Source organism: Belonocnema kinseyi, chromosome 3 (assembly GCF_010883055.1).
Source record: "Belonocnema kinseyi isolate 2016_QV_RU_SX_M_011 chromosome 3, B_treatae_v1, whole genome shotgun sequence".
In the NCBI taxonomy this organism is placed as follows: Eukaryota; Metazoa; Arthropoda; class Insecta; order Hymenoptera; family Cynipidae; genus Belonocnema; species Belonocnema kinseyi.
In genome coordinates this window covers 51,735,831-51,755,767 of record NC_046659.1, presented here as the reverse complement: position 1 = coordinate 51,755,767, position 19,937 = coordinate 51,735,831, and the positions used below count along the sequence as shown (strand labels likewise).

General features: G+C 32.6%; 1 protein-coding gene across 2 annotated transcripts in view; it reads right to left on the bottom strand.

Moving 5' to 3' along the window:
- The window catches only part of LOC117169986 (carbonic anhydrase 2-like), a 123,181-nt gene that overhangs the window by 32,987 nt on the left and 70,257 nt on the right, over window positions 1–19,937 (bottom strand). The window contains exons 2-6 of one of the 2 annotated variants that reach the window (XM_033356501.1): window positions 16,292–16,336; window positions 9,900–10,061; window positions 4,680–4,927; window positions 3,883–4,119; window positions 3,654–3,824 (exon numbers count right to left, since the gene is read on the bottom strand). In XM_033356501.1, coding sequence (XP_033212392.1) covers window positions 3,693–3,824; window positions 3,883–4,119; window positions 4,680–4,927; window positions 9,900–10,061; window positions 16,292–16,336 — 824 coding nt within the window. In that variant the 3' untranslated portion in view covers window positions 3,654–3,692. Of the gene's footprint in view, window positions 1–3,653; window positions 3,825–3,882; window positions 4,120–4,679; window positions 4,928–9,899; window positions 10,062–16,291; window positions 16,337–19,937 lie in introns of those variants that run through there. The other variant, XM_033356500.1, reaches the window with a different exon arrangement.

The following is a 19,937-nucleotide window of genomic DNA, read 5'->3' as shown; positions in this document are numbered from 1 at the left end:
TAAGGTCACAACCTCTCTCGCCCTATTCCCCTAAGAAACTGCGGGAGCCACCAGTTTAAGGAAGGCTGAGAACGGGGTGATTGAAAATGATAGTTTGGTGTAATTTGAAATCTTTAAAAACTTGTAGAACGCAAAAGGTAAGCGAGGAATATGTCATAATATTTGTGAATATTTACGGATATTTCGAAATATTTTGGAATATCAAAAATATTTGAGATTATAAAGAATATTAAGAATACCAGGAATATCTAGAAATATTAAAAGAATACGTATATGGGAATATTAATTAAATGTATCAGGAATATTAAAGCGATCGCCGATCATATCAGGAACGAAAAAATATGTACTTCTTTTTTATCGGTTCGTATTGTGTGTGACCATCCAGATCGTTGGATTCAGAGATTGTAGTAATGAGCTGAAATTTTTAAAAGTGGCCATCTGCCTTAAAGAGACCGGATATGAACCGGGTAAAAAAGTATATCCTTATTTTAATTTCTGGTTTCATTTGCCAGGTAGGAACCTGATTGGACCGGGTAGCCGGTACACTATCACTTAACAATTCACAAGTGGCCGAGTGCCTTAGACAGACCGTATAGGAACCGGGTAGAAGCAGGTAGCTGGTATACTTTGAATTAATAATTTACAAGTGGCTATGTGCCTTACAGAGACCGAATAGGAACCGGGTTGAAAAGTATATTATCATTTTAATTTCTGGTTCCATTTGCCAGATAAGAACCGAGTAGAACCAGGTAGCCGGTACACTTTCACTTAATAATTTACAAGTGGCCATGTGCCTTAAAGCGACCGGATAGGAACCGGGTACAAAAGTATATCTTTATTTTAATTTCTGGTTCCATTTCCTAGATAGAAACCGGGTAGTACTTGGTAGCCGGTTCACAAGCGTCGACTGTCATATAGAGACCGGATAGGCTCCAGGTAGAATTCTAATTTTATATGATTATTATTTTCATTTTGTTTCCATTTACCAGATAAAACCCGGGTAGGCGCGGGTATAATATTTAAACAACTTATTTTGTATTACCATTTACTGGATATTGACCAGGTAATCCCAGATAGATCTCACAAAATTAAATTAAAGACCAAATAAAAACCGTATAGAACCGGGTAAGGACCAAAAGGGTATGTAACCGCTTCTTTTCCAGTTTCAATTGGATTTCAACCTGTCATCTTAAGCAGGACACCTTTCATTCGCTAGGAAATAATCGCTTATCATCAGAACATTTTGAAATCTGTAACAGTGTAGGTGAAGCCTTCACCTGTGACAAGCATATTGTCTCATATTTTTAGAATTTTCTTCTGAGTAATCTTATACAAGACGCTTCAAAGATGTCCTAGGGGCATCCTTACGACATTGTCTCCTGGATATCCTTTCAAGACATCCTTAAGACGACGAAATGCCAGGCATAGGACCTTTTAAAGGCATCCTTAAGCCGTACAGATAACATATTTAAGATATACTTTATGGGACTAGATTAGAACGTCTTTATTACAACCTCATGACATCTTTTTGTAAAAGCCTAAGGAGGTCCACAAAAAACGTCTTTAGGATGAATTTAAGCCAAGTGTGCCCATTGGGTTTATACCATGCTGATGATTGGTCCAGCTTAAATATTTTCAAACATAAAAACTAAACTTCTACTGTTTTTTGGAAAATTAATTTTCGATTTACTTTTCTTTATTTTTATGAAGCCATATAAGTACAGACTGTTGAGCCTGGGACACCCTGTACAGAAAAAAACAAGAAAGTAAAAATACTAGTTAAAGAAAATAGAGATAAAATAAAAGCAGAAGAAAAGAAAATGCAAATCGATTTTAAAGGAAGCAAGAAACTGCTTTCGAAATTGTCTTTGATAATTTTGAAAGGAAGTAGCAGTACAGAGTTATTTGGGATATGAATTCACAAGGGGAAAATGTTTTATGATACAGGCGGGATACTAGAGGCTTTGAAAGATTCTTTCAAGAAATTATTGTGAGGGGAAGCTATAGTACTTTGACGCCTCTGAGGTTGTGGATGCAATTGAGGAACCATCGCTACAAGAATTTCCATTGCCATTTCAACCAAACTTTCACGATATCTAAATACGATCACAAAAAGTACTCAGTTAAAATCTCAGAAACCTAAGGTACTTTATAAATAAGTTCTTAACGTTTTTAATTTCGTCATATTTAACATTGCGTCTTATGAGAGATGGCGTTTTTGAGCTCTGTACTCAGTGATATCTAAGTAACCACCATTAAGATATTATTAATAAATTTTTAAAATGAAAAACAAGTATTTCAAAATTAAAGTACAGAAATAATATTAACCATTTGGTTCCTGCATATACATGAAAAAAAAAAAAAATTAATCACGAAACTTGCGCTTCTGAACGTTGACTATCGCAGTCTGTCAACATCGCGAGGCGCGATCAGTGTAGATCTTCAGTCAGCCGTTAATTCATGTCGCCGGCGACATGATCACAATGTTGCCAGATTTTAACTCGATAAGTCATACGAGTGTAGGTATTACGACTGCGTATTCGACTGATCTCCGCAGTAGCGATGGTACCTCCTTTTAAAGAGTATTACGACTGTGCAAGTAAATTTTATGTATCGAGATGGAAGAAGTTTCAGACGACTGGAAAAAGGAGATTATCGTCCCCAATATACAAAGGAAAGGGAGGTAAAAGTCATTGCAATAATTGCAAATGTATTAGGTTACGAAATACCTTTAGCAAAATATATACAAAAATACTTATTCATATTACTTATTCGAATTTCGATTTCACCCTAGCCGGGTAACCAAGAGGATACAAACGAAAATATTAAATGTTCAAACAGTACAAACGACGTACAAGCGTATGCGAAAGATGATTTTAGAAATTTGAATTTCGGTGAGATGTCTTGGAATTTTTGGTTTCCCCCTATCCGGATAACTAAGAGAGTACAAACAAAAATGTTAAATGTACAACCAGTACAAACGACGTACAAACGCATGCAAGAAGAAAATTTGAGAAATTTGAATTTCGGGGGGATGGCACGAAATTTTGATTTCCCCATAGCTGGGCAACCAAGAGGGTAAAAACGAAAATATTGAATGTTCAAACAGTACAAACGACGTACAAGCGTATGCGAAAGATGATTTTAGAACTTTGAATTTCGGTGAGATGGCTTGAAATTTTGATTTCCCCCTAGCCGGGCAACCAAGAGGGTTCAAACGAAAATATTAAAAGTACAAACAGTATAAATGACGTACAAACGTATGCAAAAAGAAAATTTGAATTTCGGGGGGATGCGTGAAGTTAGCCCCCCGAAATCAATTTCGCCCTGAATTTCGTGACCAGGAGGGTATAAACGAAAATATTGGATGTACAAACAGTATGAACAACGCTCAAACGTATGCAAAATGGAAATTTAAAAAATGTCAACTTCAGGGGGCCAACTTCATGGGGGTATGATTAGGACATGTTCAAGCGCAAAAAACATGAGCCTTTAATTTCTTCAAAAGTTTGACCATTTGCAACAAGGAAACGGTTTGTTAGGTCGAACTGTAATTTCGCAGGGTTTTCGGGGGTAATTCAACTGTAAAAGGCACACTCAACATTAGTAATTTCATGAAGATTTTAAATTTATCCGTTGATGTTCTAAAAAACCATAAATTACCCTTCTTTCCTGTTTTTTTTTAATATATGTCATGGACAAAAAAAATTTTCAAGATGGTGGATAAATCTTCTAGAAATTGATTCCAGTTTCCAGAACTGCCCTTCAATTTTCTGTAAGTCCATTTGGTTGCTGAGATAGCGATGATCAAAGACAAAAGGGTCCTGAAATTTTGTTTACCTTTAATTTTTCCCATTGGCTTATGCTAATTTATTTAAGTACCTGTTTGTGGGATAACCGAAGTGGTTCCTTGAAATCAATCCACGTAACGACTTCAGAGCAAGGTGGCGTTGTCAGGGATCCACTGTATGTAAAATAATTTTGTAGGTTTAAATCTTTTGGTTTCAAAAAATCTTCAAGCCGTAATGGATCTGTGAAAACATCTTTTGAGTCTACTGCTTCCACGCGTGGTAGAATTGTAACGATTTGATCATAAGCGAGATTTGGTTCGTCGTCAGCCTATAATAAAACAAGAAATTTTGATTACAATTAAAATTCATAAAAATCAAAATGCAAATTAAGTAAATACCTCTAAATAAGATCTTAGGAACATGAAGGTTTTAATTATTGTCGTTTTTATATTCCAAGATAGTTCGGAAATATTAGATAAATTTTATATCATTTGAACACTCTTATATTTAAAAAAAGTTTGATGTATTTTTTCTAGATTCTATCGATTGACCGTAATTCAAAAATATAAAAAATTACTCTTTAAATGAATTAAAGTTTAAAAACATAACTGAAAAGTATCTCATAAAATATTAAAAAATTGATGTATCTTATTAAAACATTTCCTAAAAAAATATTTTTAAACGAGGAGCCGAATTTAAAGGTATCCAAATGTCAACAATATTCTAAAATCGTAACTGCTCATTGATTAATTCATTTAAAATTCCCCATGCGTAATTCTGCTACACTACTAATTCTTTAACCGCGAGAAGAAGGCTGTTATTAAAGCTGAGTGAATCATACATGCGAAACAGTGAATGGGTTCTGATTTACATAATTGCTTATTTTACCTCGAAAAAGTAAGCAAGCACAGCAAGTCCATCAGAATGGTGGATAGCATCGGTCATTGACCTATAATCTTCTTTGAAAAATACAGCATGGAGTTCCATGGCGAAAGAATGGTTATTTATGAGATCCTCGGATCCCTCAGTGTCATTTTCTCCCCAATGGAAGTGCATTTGTTCAAAAACATAAGTTCCATTGGCAAGAGGTCCTCCAAAAATACGTGCTGGTACCGACACGTTCATCACTAGCATAACTAATAAAAAAAATAACGGAAAAATGAAAGGAGTTAGAAAAGAATAGCTAATTGAAATTGCCTCTTTTTCCTTGCCAATTTTAGACGAGTTATTTATTATTTGTACAAATGGAAAAGATGCACAATTCTTTGTGCTTCGTTTTTTATTCGGTACAACGTATATTTGTAATCTTTGACAAGTTTTAATTTTCGAATCATAGATTTTTGAAAAAAATGTATGATTGAAGCAGACTACAAATTTTATGTTTTCTTTATTATTCAATTTTTAATTATAATGTCAGTGACTTTATAAACTATTTTAACTGCTGGATTTGTATCGATTATTTATTTAAAAATTCACGTTGACGACCGACTATTAATTTTACAACATGGACTCAAATTATGTAAATTAGTGAAAAAAATATTTTTTATGAACATTTAAATTGCATATTTTTTATCTCTCAAGTGAGATTTGTGAGCTTACATATATGTAATTATATTCCATTTAAAAACAATACCAATAAAAACTGGTATAAATTAACTCTTGAAAATTAGAAAATCTTGGAATAAGGTACATCTAAAATTGTACACGTTATTCCATAATTCTCGAATTACTATTTCGAAAGTCATGGAATAATTCGCGGAATCTTTTTATTATTTCGAAAATTATCTTGAACCTTGTAATAGAAGTTATACAAATTTTTTCGTTTACAGTATACATAACTAAACTTAAGGCATTTACTATTGTGTGTACTTTAAAATTGTGAAGAGTTAGAAATTTCTTAATTACTATGGTAATATCATACTTTCAAATATTAAACTCAAAAAGGTCTTAAAATTAATTAATTTAAAATTTGTCATGCAAAAATGTAGAATTTATTAATCGAAAATTGTAATCTTAACTAAATATTACATTTTTCGAAATTAAATTGAAGTAATTTGCTTACTTTTTAAGGCATTTCTCTTCATTCTACTAAAATTATCATTTGAATTTTGTTGAATTCTCTAAAATTTACTTTCATTTCTGAATCTTTCTTGAATTCCCTGAGGAGTTCTCTTAACTTAATTTGGGTACTCTTGAATTTACAATTGAAGTACAATGATTCGCCTGAAATAAGGGTGCACTGACAAATTGTGGACAGTTGTGGTAGAATAAATTTGGACGGCTCACTTTTACCACTAATATCTGAAAACTGGCACAAGGATTTTTAAAAATAATCAATTTTACATCTTTTTGCACTTTATAATATTTTTAAAATGTGTTTCTATAGTAAAAACTTTTTATTCACTTAATTCAAAGCCAATGAAATAATATAAGATATTCCTTTTGAAAAAATGTATGATTGAAACAGGCTACTAATTTTATTTTTTATTTATAATTCAATTTTTAATTTTAATTTCAGTGGCCTTAACAATTATTTTAATTGCTGGAAATGTTATCGAGTGTTGATAAAAAAAAGTCATGTTTGACGACCGACTATTAATTTTACTACATGGACTCGAATTATGTAAATTAGCAGAAAATTTTATTTTTCATGAACTTTTAAATTGCATTTTTTTATCTCTCAAGTGAAATTTGTAAGTTACATATATGTATTTACATTAAATTTAACTTCAAAGTGTAAATTTCCACATATAAAATGTCACTGTAGATGCATTAAAATTACTGGTTAAAAAGCAAATTTCTACATGTTGTCTAGAATGACGTCTCTTGCAGGTTTAATTCTATGACTTTTCATGAATTCATACGACGTGTTGAAAATCACTACGTTCAGAGTGTCGAAAAAAAGGACTAACGCTGTACATAGTAAAATTCCCCAGACTGGTATAATTACCGACTGCGCATAAATTTCTATTTTCTGACGATAAATTTCTCCAGTTTATAGTGATTATAGTTTCGTCCGTATAATATTCCACATTTTTGTAATTTTCGCGATAGAGCTTTTTTTCGCTCGTTTGTTCGCGTGTTATGAGCGAACGTACATTTTAATTTACAAACTTTATAGCTCACTTTCGGCGAAAGCATAAATGCGAGTGACTGATTTTAAATGATAAATTTTATGCCATATAAGCTTCCGTAACTATAAATATATTCTTAATATTATCTTAATGATTCAAGTATTTGAAGTAAGGTTGATATTTTGGAGAAATTTTCCACTTTCCGTTGTTTTATTAAATGTCACATAATAAATTTCAATTCAGTTGAGAATTTTATACTTTTGTACAATTTTAGACATTTCTATACTAATTTCACGCCGCTACGCGTGAGTCCACTTTTTACATACGTTTAGCGTACTAAAATTCCACAACTTTTTTTTACAGTGTACATGTTTGAAATTGATAAATTCCAAAACAAAAGAATTCAAAATGAATTTTTCACAGAATAGAATTGTATACAGAAAAAATAAGTTTTCAGAGCTTTTCTTGTCTGTCCATACTTTAGGATAGGCCGCAAAATTCTAAAAATTTCGTATAAGGTTTATTACAAGGTTGAAGACAATTATCGAAATAATTAAAAGAGTCCGCGAGTTATTCCATAATTCTCGAATTACTATTTCGAAAGTTATGTAATAATTCGCGGAATCTTTTTATTATATCGAAAATTATCTTAAACTTTGTAATAAAAGTTATACAATTATCAAAAATTTCTTAATTACTATATTAATATCATACTTTCAAATTTCAAACTCAAAAGGCTCTTAAAATAAATAAGTTTGAAATTTGACATGGAAAAATGTAGAATTTATTAATCAAAAATTGTAATCTTAACCGGCATTTTAATAAATTTCGAAATCACCTCATTTAAATTCCCCCTAGTTTTTTGTGTTTAGAAAAATGTTTGTTAAAAAGTATTATATTCCACTAAATATTACATTTTTTAATTAAATAGAAGTAGTTTTCTTACTTTTTAAATCATTTCTCTCAATTATACTAAAATTATCACTTGAATTTTGTTGAATTCTATCAAATTTACTTTCATTTCTGGATCTCCCTTGACTTCCCTGGCGAGTTCTCTTTACCTAATTTCAGTGCTGTTTAATTCACAATTGAAGTACAATGATTCGCCTTAAATAAGCGTGCATGACAAATTGTGGACAGCTATGTTAGATTAAATTTGGATGTTTCACTTTCACCAGAAATATCTCAAAACTGACACAAAGATTTTTTTGAATATTGAATTTTAGATCTTTTTGCACTTTATAATATATTTTAAATGTATTTTTATAGTAAACATTTCATTCACTTAATAGAAAGTCAATTAAATATTATAAGAGATTCGTTGGCTCGAAATTAATCAATCGATCTACAATGCCCATACATTTGATTAAAGTGTACAGGAGTTATGGTCGTTTATAGTATTTAAAAAATGGCCTTTTGGGAGCTTCCAGAAAGAATGTCAAAGTTTTAAGGGGGGGGGGGGGTAATCGAATTGTGACAGTCTGTACCAATTTTACAGGCTCCTACTGTCGAAATCGAAAATTCGCCAAAAAACTGATACATCCTTCATGGAAGTTCCCTTCACCACAAAAATTTCCTCATTAGCATAATTCAAAGTTGATGTAAGAATATAAAATACTCTTCGATTCGAAACGAATTGAATTACCTATAATCTATATTAATTATCAATTTTTTCAAAGAGCGATGAATACCCCAGGCGAAAATATTATGGATAGTTTATACATAGTGTGAAGTATTATATAAAATATTCACTTGTTTTATACATTTTTTATATAAAGAAATGAATATTATATATAATACTTTACACTATATACACTATATATAATTTTCACGCCTGGGAAAGTTAACCTATGATGTTATTATATTTTCTTTATTAATAAGAAAGTTGTGGTCATTTATAATATTGCAGAAATTTTTATTTACTTTTATTTAAATAACTTTCATCATTCAAGGCTGAATCATGAAGAAGATGCAAGCAATCAAGACGAACAGTTTAACCTATAATATAGCTGCATTTTATTGAAGATTTAGAAAATCACTGTTCATCCAGATAAGGAGATTAAATAACATACTGATAAAAACATTGTAAAGGCATTTTTTGTCATATTAGGAAAGCTTTAGATATACTTATTTTAATTACTTAATTTATTATATTATATATTATTTATTTATTATATATTATATATTTATTATATTATATATTATTTAATTACTTAATTTTAATTAACATACTGATAAAAACATTGTAAAGACATTTTTTCTCATATTAGGAAAGCTTTAGATATACTGGTTGCAATAATAGCATGAATATAAAAATTTGTCTTTATAAATCAAACTAGATGTGAATTCATTCTCGGGTGTTTCCCCAAAACAATTTTAAAGCGGAAAAACGCACAATCAGACAAATTTAGAATGGTGAAATTAAAAGAAGCAATTAATTCCAAAGAAAGTGATTTTTAACTGAAATAATAACCGAATTCTGTGAAACAATATCAACATTTTCAAATAATAATTGAAGAACTATTAAATGAAGAACGGACTTCAAAAAAGAACAAAAATTAATATAAAATATATTAAGAAATAGCTATTACAATTTAAAACTCTTTTTATTGAATCTGATTGGATTGTTATTTTTTAATGGAAATTTTTGTAATTACATTCGTATCAATGAAAAGGTATTATTTATTTCTTTATTGATATTGTATTTTTTTTAAGTGTCTAGTCATCCCGAAATTTTGGGAGGACTAATCCATCGACTTATATATTTGTTTGAATAAATAAAAATTGTTTATAATTTAAAGAACTTCTAATTACAAAATAGTATATAATTCATGTGATTTTTTTAATTGAGCGATCTTGAGATGGTAATGCATTTTTTACTTCATACTTTTGGATGAAAAATCATAAATGCTTCCTTATGGGGAAGCAAAATGCTCATAAAAGTACTACGATAAAATTATAAATGCAACCAAATACTAACACCTGAGAACGAATTCACAGCCAGTTAAGGATAGGTATTAAAGAAAAATCATACCAGTATGACCGTTATTCGTAATTTGAGATGTACGAGGTACATCAAGCCCTGAAAATTCTAAAGATGAATAACTGGCATTCCTAACATCATGTTCTTCTATATTAATTGGAGATTGATGTTTTCCTATACAAGTTTGATAATCATCACCCCAATGCGATGGACCTGTAATCAATTAAAAGTTATTATTTTAAATTATCCTGTTATAAAAGGCGCGAATCTACAATGGTGGCAAAACTGCGATCGCTCCTCCTCCCAGGATTTTCTGACTTACCGTAAAATTGTGTATATACAGGGTGTCTATAAAGTCCCGGGACGGTTGGATATTTCCTCAGGTAAAATATTTTTTACAAAAGTGAAGGTCATTTCTAAAGTAAATTTTAACGATAAATTCAATGAACGACCTTCATTTTTACCTTGAAGTTGACCTTCATGGCTTTTTGAAGGTCAACTTTGTTTTTTCAAATGGAAACCCCCTTTTTTTACATCTGCAATCTATAGAGCGAAAAATTCTACGTTCAGGTACGTACCCAAGTCATAGGTCTATTGTAATGGTCAAGTTCAGTTAGAGGTTATTTGAAATTAATAAATTTTTTCAAGAGGTCAGTATAATTTCTCAAGTTAATTTCAACGAGCAATTCAATAGTGACATTTATTTTGACCTTGAAGTTTATCTTTAGGGCCTTTTCAAGGTCAACTTTGTTTTTTAAAATGAAAATCCCCTTTTTTACATCTGCAATCGATAGAGCGGAAAATTCTACGTTCAGGTACGTATCCAAGTCATAGGTCAATTGTAACGGTCAAGGTTAGTTAGGAGTTATTTGAAATTAACAAAGTTTTCCAAGAGGTCAGTGTAATTCCTCAAGTAAATTTCAACGAGAAATTCATTGGTGAGCTCTATATTGATCTTGGTTACAGTGTTTTGAATATTTTAAAATAATAAGGAAATTTTTCATTAAAAGTTCCAGGTGTTCTGGTGAGAGTTCTGTTCTTCCCCGAAGAGTTATACAGTCCTATACTGTTTTTCGATACCTAAGTCAATACCTAAGGCGATACTATAAGTCCTATACCTTTTTTCCATACGAATATTACGAATCGAAACTAAATTTACGTATTACGAGTACATACTTATTATCTTTCGCTAAAAGATTTTTATGGCGCAAGCTAAACTTTCGGAACGAGAGAGGGTATCTGTATTAATGATGCGTGGTTGGGGAGATCGAGTTCGATCTTATGATCAAGTTCGTTTGCTTTTTAATCGCATTTTTCGTAATGGAGAAGGGTTAAATCCTGTCTCAAAATCAACAATTAAAAGAACTGTAAGGCGCTTGATGAATCATGGATCCATCAAGGACCTTCAGAGAACTGGTCGGTCAAAATCTGCAGGATCTGAGGAGATGCAGATGGACATAGCCCAAGCATTTGTTTGAAACCCACACCTTAGTTTACGTCGAGCTAGTGATGAGCGTGACGTTGCTCCTGTGACAGTGCAAAATATTTTAAATAGCATTAATTTTCATCTTTAAAAAGTTCATCTGGTACAAGAGCTCAATGAAGACGATCCTGACCGTCGGGTTGAATTTTGTGAAATTATGATGGACACAATTGATAGAGATCCTCTTTTCTTATATAAAACAGGTATTTTCACATGAATCTACTTTCACTTTAAAAGGTGAAGTAAACAGGCAAAAATTGTAGATATTGGCCCGACACAAATCCTGATTGGATGTTGGAGCGTCACACACAATATCCACAAAAGATTAATGTTTGGGCCGGTATCTTGAATGATACATTGATAGCCCCTTTCTTCATCGATGGTAATCTCAATGCCCGTGCATATGAAGAGCTTCTCAGAAACCAAATTTTACCAAGAATAAGGGAGATTACAGGCGGCAATTTTCAAAATATTTCGTTACAGCAGGACGGAGCAGCGGCTCATTACGGTAGGGTGGTTCGAGCATATTTGGATACACAGTTTCCTCAAAGGTGGATTGGAAGAAGGGGTGAAATTGAGTGGCCTGTTAGATCTCCTGATCTGACGCCTCTCGACTATTTGCTTTGGGGTTATTTAAAGAGCAATGTATACTCAACGCAACCGCAAATCTTAGACGAATTGCAGAATCGGATTCTGCAACAGGCTACTTTGATTGATAGGGAAATGATTCGTAATGTTGTAACTCATTTTTACAATCGCATAGATTTTTGTCAAGAAGCTCAAGGTTTTCAGTTCGAACATCTTCACTGAAGTGTGAGAGACAAGGGGACTCACGTTAATCAAGCACCCCAAAACGTGAGAGGCGAGGGGACTCACGCTAATCAAGCACCCCAAAGGGAAGAGAACTTACTACGTCCACGATATTGTTCCTGGGTAATGCTAAACGTAAACATAAACTGCTTGGAAAAAACCTTGAAAAAACCTGGAAGATCATCACCAAGATCAATACAGAGCTCAGCAATGAATTCCTCCTTGAAATTTATTTCAGGAATTACACTGACCTTTGGAAAACTTTGTTAATTTCAAATAATCTCTAACTGACCTTGAACGTTACAATTGACCTATGACTTGGGTATGTGCTTGAACGTAGAATTTTCCGCTCTATCGATTTCAGATGTAAAAAAGGGGGTTTCCATTTTAAAAAACAAAGTTGACCTTCAAAAAGCCATGAAGGTCAACTTCAAGGTCAAAATGAAGGTCACCATTGAATTCCTCGTTGAAATTTACTTTAGGAATGACCTTCACTTTTTTGAAAAATATTCGAAATGACACTTATTTGTAACCGCGCCTGTCTTATGCCCCATTGGGGTGGTCCGAAAAATCGCAATTTGAGGAAAAAGCAATGCAACGCGGGAATGCGTGAGGTTATTACTGAATTTTTATGTTATTCAGATATGACAGTCTAATTTTTAAAAGAAATTCCTTTTTTTTAATCAATTTCTAATTGTTTAAACAACTTTTTCTATAATAAATCTTAAAAATTAAATTTTCTTCAAGCTTCGAGGAGACGAGGGTAACTTTGGCGAGGAGGTTAAGATGGCACACAATTATTTACAAAAAACTATAATAGTTGGGCTCACGAAAATAGTTCGATCGTCTGAATTCTTGCATGATTCATTTAATTAATACAAAATTGATAATCATTCGATTTTTAAACACATTTCTTTACCGGCTTATTTAGTTTATTTAGTCCGATAATTTCATAGAATTTAAACCTTAATTTCATGATTAGGAAAAAGATTGTCGTCAAATAAGTGAGCCTTTTATGCGAAAAGCATTTAATTAATGAGTAATCCGTGAGCATGTGATTTAGCGCAAACATTAAATTGCAAGCTATTTTGCTCAAAACTATGGTAAAACATGGAGATTGATATTTTGGCAGACCACCCAACCGCCTAAACGTGTGAGTATAATAATAATAATAATAATAATAATAATAATAATAATAATAGTGTTGTGCCACGAACAAGTTTTTAAATTTTTCAATTAAAAAATAAAAATAGAAAGTTAGTCATCTTTATCGTATGTTCTTCTTTCTACCGAATGCGAAAATTTATATTCTGTAAAAAAACTCACTTTTCTAGGAAATATTAAAAAAGGATTCAAATTAGAGTTTTTAAGGTGCAAGTATATGCATGTTTGTTGTAACGAAGAAACATTTTTTCCCAAACAGGTAGACTTCCGAAAAGAGCTTACCTTCGATTAATTTGAAACTCCGTAAATCTATGTATTTTGACGCGCGGATCACGAATATGATAGTAAAAATACCCGAAACTTTAATTTTTAAGTTCGAAACCTCAAAAAACAAAAAATTTCATTTTTTTCGTTTTTCCGAAAATAATAAAAATTTACCAAAAATTTTCAAATAAAAGTTGTAGATCTTTTAATAATACATATTTTGTGTTTAATTTGTTTTTACCCTGCGACTTACGGTTTTCAAGAAAAGAAGAAAAATGTCGGTACGAAGTGTAGAATTCTTTAGGTCATACACGACAACCATTCCAACGTTTCATGGGGGCGGAAACGCACCCCTATGCCTGGCCACAGAAATAACTTAAATTACACACGACCCCCTTTCTAATGTCTCATGGGGGGCGGGAAGGCATCCCCATGGCTGGCCACAGAAATAGTTAAGGTCACACATGAGACCACCTTTCTAACGTCTCATTGGGGCGGGAAAGCACTTCTCTGACTGGCCACAGAAATAACTTAGGTCACACACGACCCCCTTTCTAATGTCTCATGGGGGCGGGAAGGCATCCCTACGACTGGCCACAGAAATAGTTAAGGTCACACATGACCACCTTTCCAACGTCTCATGGGGGGCAGGAAAGTGCCCCTATGACTGGACACATAAATAGCTTAAGACACACACGAATCCATTTCCAATGTCTCATGGGGTGGGAGGTAATCCCTATGACTGGCCACCGAAATAATTTGTGAGGCACGACACACTTTTCAACGTGTTATGGGGGGGGGGGGGGGTAAGCACTCCTATGACTGGCCACAGAAATAACTCATGTCACACACGACCCCCTTTCCAAAGTAGCATGGGGGGTTGGGAAAGCGTCCCTATGATTGACCACAGAAATAACTTAAGTCACACACGACCCCTTTTCTAACGTCTCATGGGGGCGGAAAGTCACCCCTATGACTTGTCACAGAAATAACTTCGATCAAACACGGCCCACTTACCAACGTCTCATGGCGACGGGATGGCACCTCTATGACTGGCTACAAAATAACTCATGTCACTCACGATGCGTTTCCAAAGTGTCATGGGCTGGAGAAAGAAGTACTAAGACAGGCCAGAGAAATAACTTATGTCACACATGACTCCCTTTCAAACGTCTTATGTGGGAAGGCACTTCTATGACTTGCCACAGAAATAACTTAGTCCAAACAAGATCCCCTTTCCAACGTCCCTTTCTAACGTTAATTTTGCAATATTTCTGTGACTTTTCATATTTATCGTCTATTTTCTAAAAAAATATCAGTCGAAGAGTATAAACATATTCCACATAAAATTTGTACTATTGAAAAGTCTACAACTTTTATTTAAAACTTTTTTCTAAATTTTTATTATTGACTGAAATAAGCGGAAAAATATAGATATACGAAGTTTTGAAATAATCGGAGGTAAGCGCTTTTTGGAAGTTCATCCCCTAAAAAAAGTCACACTGACATGAATGTGAAAAAGCACCTGAAAAAGTGAAAACTTCAAGCCATTATATTGACAAATCGTTAGTAAATGGATTTATGACACACAATTTTCACTCAAAAGTAGCTTATAAATTCCATATTTTCTAAATCATTGGAGCTAGACGTTTTTTTATTTGGCACGGAGTCTTATCTTATATTTCTATACTGCGATGTTTTTTACAACATGTCCCCGAAGAAGCCATTTAAAAAAAAAAAACAAATTTGTTTACTTTTTGAACCCCAAATTAAAGGGTTCCACATATATCGCTTGTCCTTGAACAATTCGGGATCCTTTTTTGAACGAAAAACTACAGGGTTTAAGAAAATGAAACCTCCAAACTGAACAAACAGTCTAAACCTAGGATAATTTAAAAGGTCACATATCGATCTTTCTCATATTTTGCTTAAAATATAAGGACGGTGTCCCCAAAAAGGAATCATGAAAACCCCGGAATGGGAAAGCACTTTTTCAGTGAAAGTTGGTTTAAGATAAGCGTGACTGTTACCCTCCTCGTACACGGGGAAAACGATATCGCAATAATTGCATTATATACCGTAATTCCTGCGCTATATATCGTAATTATTACATTATAAAAGCGTAAAATCGTGATATTGTACATTGCAAGATTTTACATTATATTATTATTTTATTATATTATATATACGAGGGTTCTAGTAGTGGCCAATCGATATTAGTGCATTATAATATCCTAAAAGGCTCCGGAACCTGCTTGTACTTTACCATATTGCGCTTTATTTTCATACGGAAGTTTTGCGATATCATTGTGCGATATCTTTTTCTCCGTGTACTGGCTTTCGCTAATCAACTGCTTTAGGAATTGGAAAATGTTTGAAACAAATCAATGGTCTTGATAATTAATAAATTACTAATCAACCGTAAAAGAGTAACGATTAAGAATTTGGCACAAAGAAAACATTATTTAAATAAATGGAGTTTTCAACAAATTTTGATAATTTTCCAGCATCCTAATTTTAAACCCTGATACGTGAATCGTGTTTTTCCAAAATCAATAATTTGCCCATGTTAACTATACGGGTATTTCAGGGCCAATCTTAGCAGACCAGCATCATAAAAGCATCAAATATTTATTATTTCTATTTTACCGAAACAGTCTAAAAATAATTTTCTATATAATCCAAAGGTATATTTGATTGATTAGATAATGTATCTGCTTACCGTGAGCTCCATTGTACCCGAACTCTCGGTGTGCCTCAGCCGATCCTACGAAAGAAAAAGAAATGTTCTAAAATTTTTGTTTTTAATTTAATTTTATCCGAAAAAATCAATTTCTGCAAAATATTTGAACAATGTTTTGAATGCGAAAAATAATTTAATATTAAAATGCATGCCAAAATGCAATGTAAATGTTCGCAAATTCCATTAAAAATTTAAATTTTATCATTGAAGACAAGTAAGTGAATGCCAGTTTTTTAAACTTTGACCCAGTTAAAAATATTTTATACAATTTCAAGGTTTGCAAATTAATAGTACACAATGTACCCATATAGATGTGATTCTAATAGTTCAATTCAAGCTAGTTAAATTAGCCTCCTCGATTTCCTAAGCTTAGATTGCGCCAACTGTTATTTGAGGTAAATTACACATGCATCAAACGAGATTACGCCGTAATCGTATGCAAGCAGGCATTCATATTCCGGTTGTTGCATGGCCTTTAGTGAATCATACTCAAGAACATTGCATTTTATATAAGATTGGATCAGAGTTTGTGCAATTTTCCAAAAGACAACCAATAGTAAACTCTTATAAAGAAGATAATCAGAGAGCTATTTTGGAAATTCTCTCTGCAAGGAATAAAAGGGGTAAATTCTCTCTCACCTTTATATATAATTATTAAGATTTAGTAATTAAACTTTTGAATCTTGTTAGGAATTGTCTTCATGATTACAAATAGGATTAATTGTAAATACAAGTGTAACATTTGTGATAATAAAAACTCCAGTTAAGGTTTTTATTCCATCATTGTCAATGTCACCAATATTTACGTGATCAATTTCTTTAAATATTATTGTACACTTGTAATAAAAGCTTCAGAGGCTTCAAAAAGACCTACATAATACCCTTTATATTTTCTCAAATAGAGAAAATAGCTTTTGTTTTAAACGTGGAAAATTTCATTAAAAAAATATAATTGTAAAGAGGACTTAGTAGTGATAGCTTCATTGAACAAATATTTACCTCAGTACATAGCTTTTGATTCATTTTTTGATGATTACTTATAGGTTTACCCCAGCTTGCTTTTCATTTTTTTCAGTATAGAATAAGGGACGGCCTGGTAGTATGAAAAATTATGTAACACTGGTCGATAAAATATAGCGCTAGGAATAATATTGGCTCTCAAGATGAGCCTTGGCTGAGATGGTCGGCATAAACTTGCCTCAATATGAACAGTTTTGGCTCATAAATGAGATTAAAATTGATGAACGAAAAATTTGTAATTATTAAATTAGTAAAAGCAAAGCAAACAAGATTATCGGTATCATCGTCCAACAAGTATATACACTCGGATTTATAAACCACTCATGTTGGCGACATACAAATTCGACTCAAGCGATAAATTTCTGTGTTAAAGGCATAGAAACTTGTCTCCAAGACATAAATTGATGCCTGGCTCAATTTAAAAACTGATACATGCTCAAGTCGAACTTTTCGACTTCAGCATGCCTTGACTGGGAGCAATTCAAGTCGAACTCAAGTCGAAGCATTTTTACTCGGGCAGATTCGGATTTAGCCACGGTGGTCTGGATTAGTGTCCATGCCACTTTTTATGTGTGCCTGTGCAATTGGCAATTTCAAATTCAACATCCTTATATCATGTTTAGTTTTGACTCGTTGCATATCTCGTAAATTTATTAGTCTGCGTGCGCGCGCGCGTGTGTGTGTGCCATTCGAGAAAAGGGAAAAGATGCTGAAGTCGAAAAGTTAGACTTGAGCATGTTTCAGTTTTGAGACGGAGCCAGTCTTCAATTTATGACTTGGAGATAAATTTCGATTTCTTGAAGACATATATTTATGCCTTGAGTCGAATTTTTATAACTCCACTCGTGCAGAAGTTTCCCTGTTTTGCCCCAGTAAAAAGACGTACACCAGTTTTTATATTAAAATTTAAAAAAAATTTTTTTTTAATTTATCTGCTATATCATCAGAGATTGTACCTTACCGACAGTAGATCAATCCTCCTAACCATGAAGGCAGAAAATCTAAACAATATCGATCAAGTTAAGAATCATCAATAACAGAAAATGCTTAACGTCTTAATAAGACTAGATGGAAAATAATATTTTTTAAATTAAAATTATTTCTTGAAAAAAAGATCCTACTCCATCTTCACTCCATTGGGAATCAAACCACAAAACTTCTGATTTCCGGTCAGGTGCTTTTCCAGTTAAGCTATTAGAGGGATCAGAATAAGAACTCTTAATTCAAGAACATAACGCTAATTTTTAGCTAGGTGTTAATGGTACAAGTAATTATTTAAAAAATTTTTAATTTATCTGCTATATTATCAGAGATTGTACCTTACCGACAGTAGATCAAACCGCCAAACCATTAAGGCAGAAAATCTACACAATATCTATCAAGTTAAGAATCTTCAATAACAGAAAATGCCTAACGTCTTAATAAGACCAGATGGAAAATAATATTTTTTAAATTAAAATTATTTCTTGAAAAAAAGATCCTACTCCATCTTCACTCCATTGTGAATCGAACCACAAAATTTCTGATTTCCAGTCAGGTGTTTTTCCAATTAAGCTATTAGAGGGATCGGAATAAGAACTCTTAATTCAAGAACATAACGCTAATTTTTAGCTAGGTGTTAATGGTATAAGTAATTATTTAAAAAGTTTTTTTTTAATTTATCTGCTATATCATCAGAGATTGTACCTTACCGACAGTAGATCAACCCTCCAAACCATGAAGGCAGAAAATCTACACAATATCGATCAAGATAAGAATCTTCAATAACAATGTCCTTGAATTAAGAGTTCTTATTCTGATCCCTCTAATAACTTAATTGGAAAAGCACCTGACCGGAAATTAGGAGTTTTGTGGTTCGATTCCCAATGGAGTGAAGATGGAGTAGGATCTTTTTTTCAAGAAATAATTTTAGTTTTTATATTTTCAAAAAACTAAATTAAATCACGATGGGGCGCAAATGAAGTATTAAAATATAATTATCTGTCATTAATTGTAAGAACACTGTCGTTGTTCCGAATTGAAAATAATGAAATGATTCCCATTTATGAATAAAATAAATTTGTAAAGTTTTGTGTTTTTAAAGTTTTTTTTTCTTGCCCCAGTCGGGCTTTCATGAGAGGTATACTCTGTTACGTCACACATTCTTCAATATCGAGGTCATCTAACGTTCGGTCAATCTAACCTATTTTATATAGTTGATGCTTCTATATGTATCCGTGATATTAATATTTTTATTGAATAGTTTTTAAATAATATTATGTACGCTGAGGCATGATGGATAAAAACAGTACCAGGTGTATACATATGAAACCGGTATTTTTTCAAGAAAAAAACACATTTATTTCAAGAGAATGATAACAAATATTTTATTCAAAGTATGCGCCCTCGCTGGCTACACATTTTGTCCACCTTTCAGGCAATTTATGGATACCTTTCCAAAAAAAGTCTTCGTTTTTTGAAGTAAACCAGTCATCGAGCCATTTTCCAACATTTTCGTAAGAACTGAAGCGCTGTTCGCTGAGTGCGTGCCCCATCGATGCAAATAAGTGGTAGTTGGATGGAGCGAAGTCTGGTGAGTAAGCGGGGTGGGGTAGCGGTTGCCAGC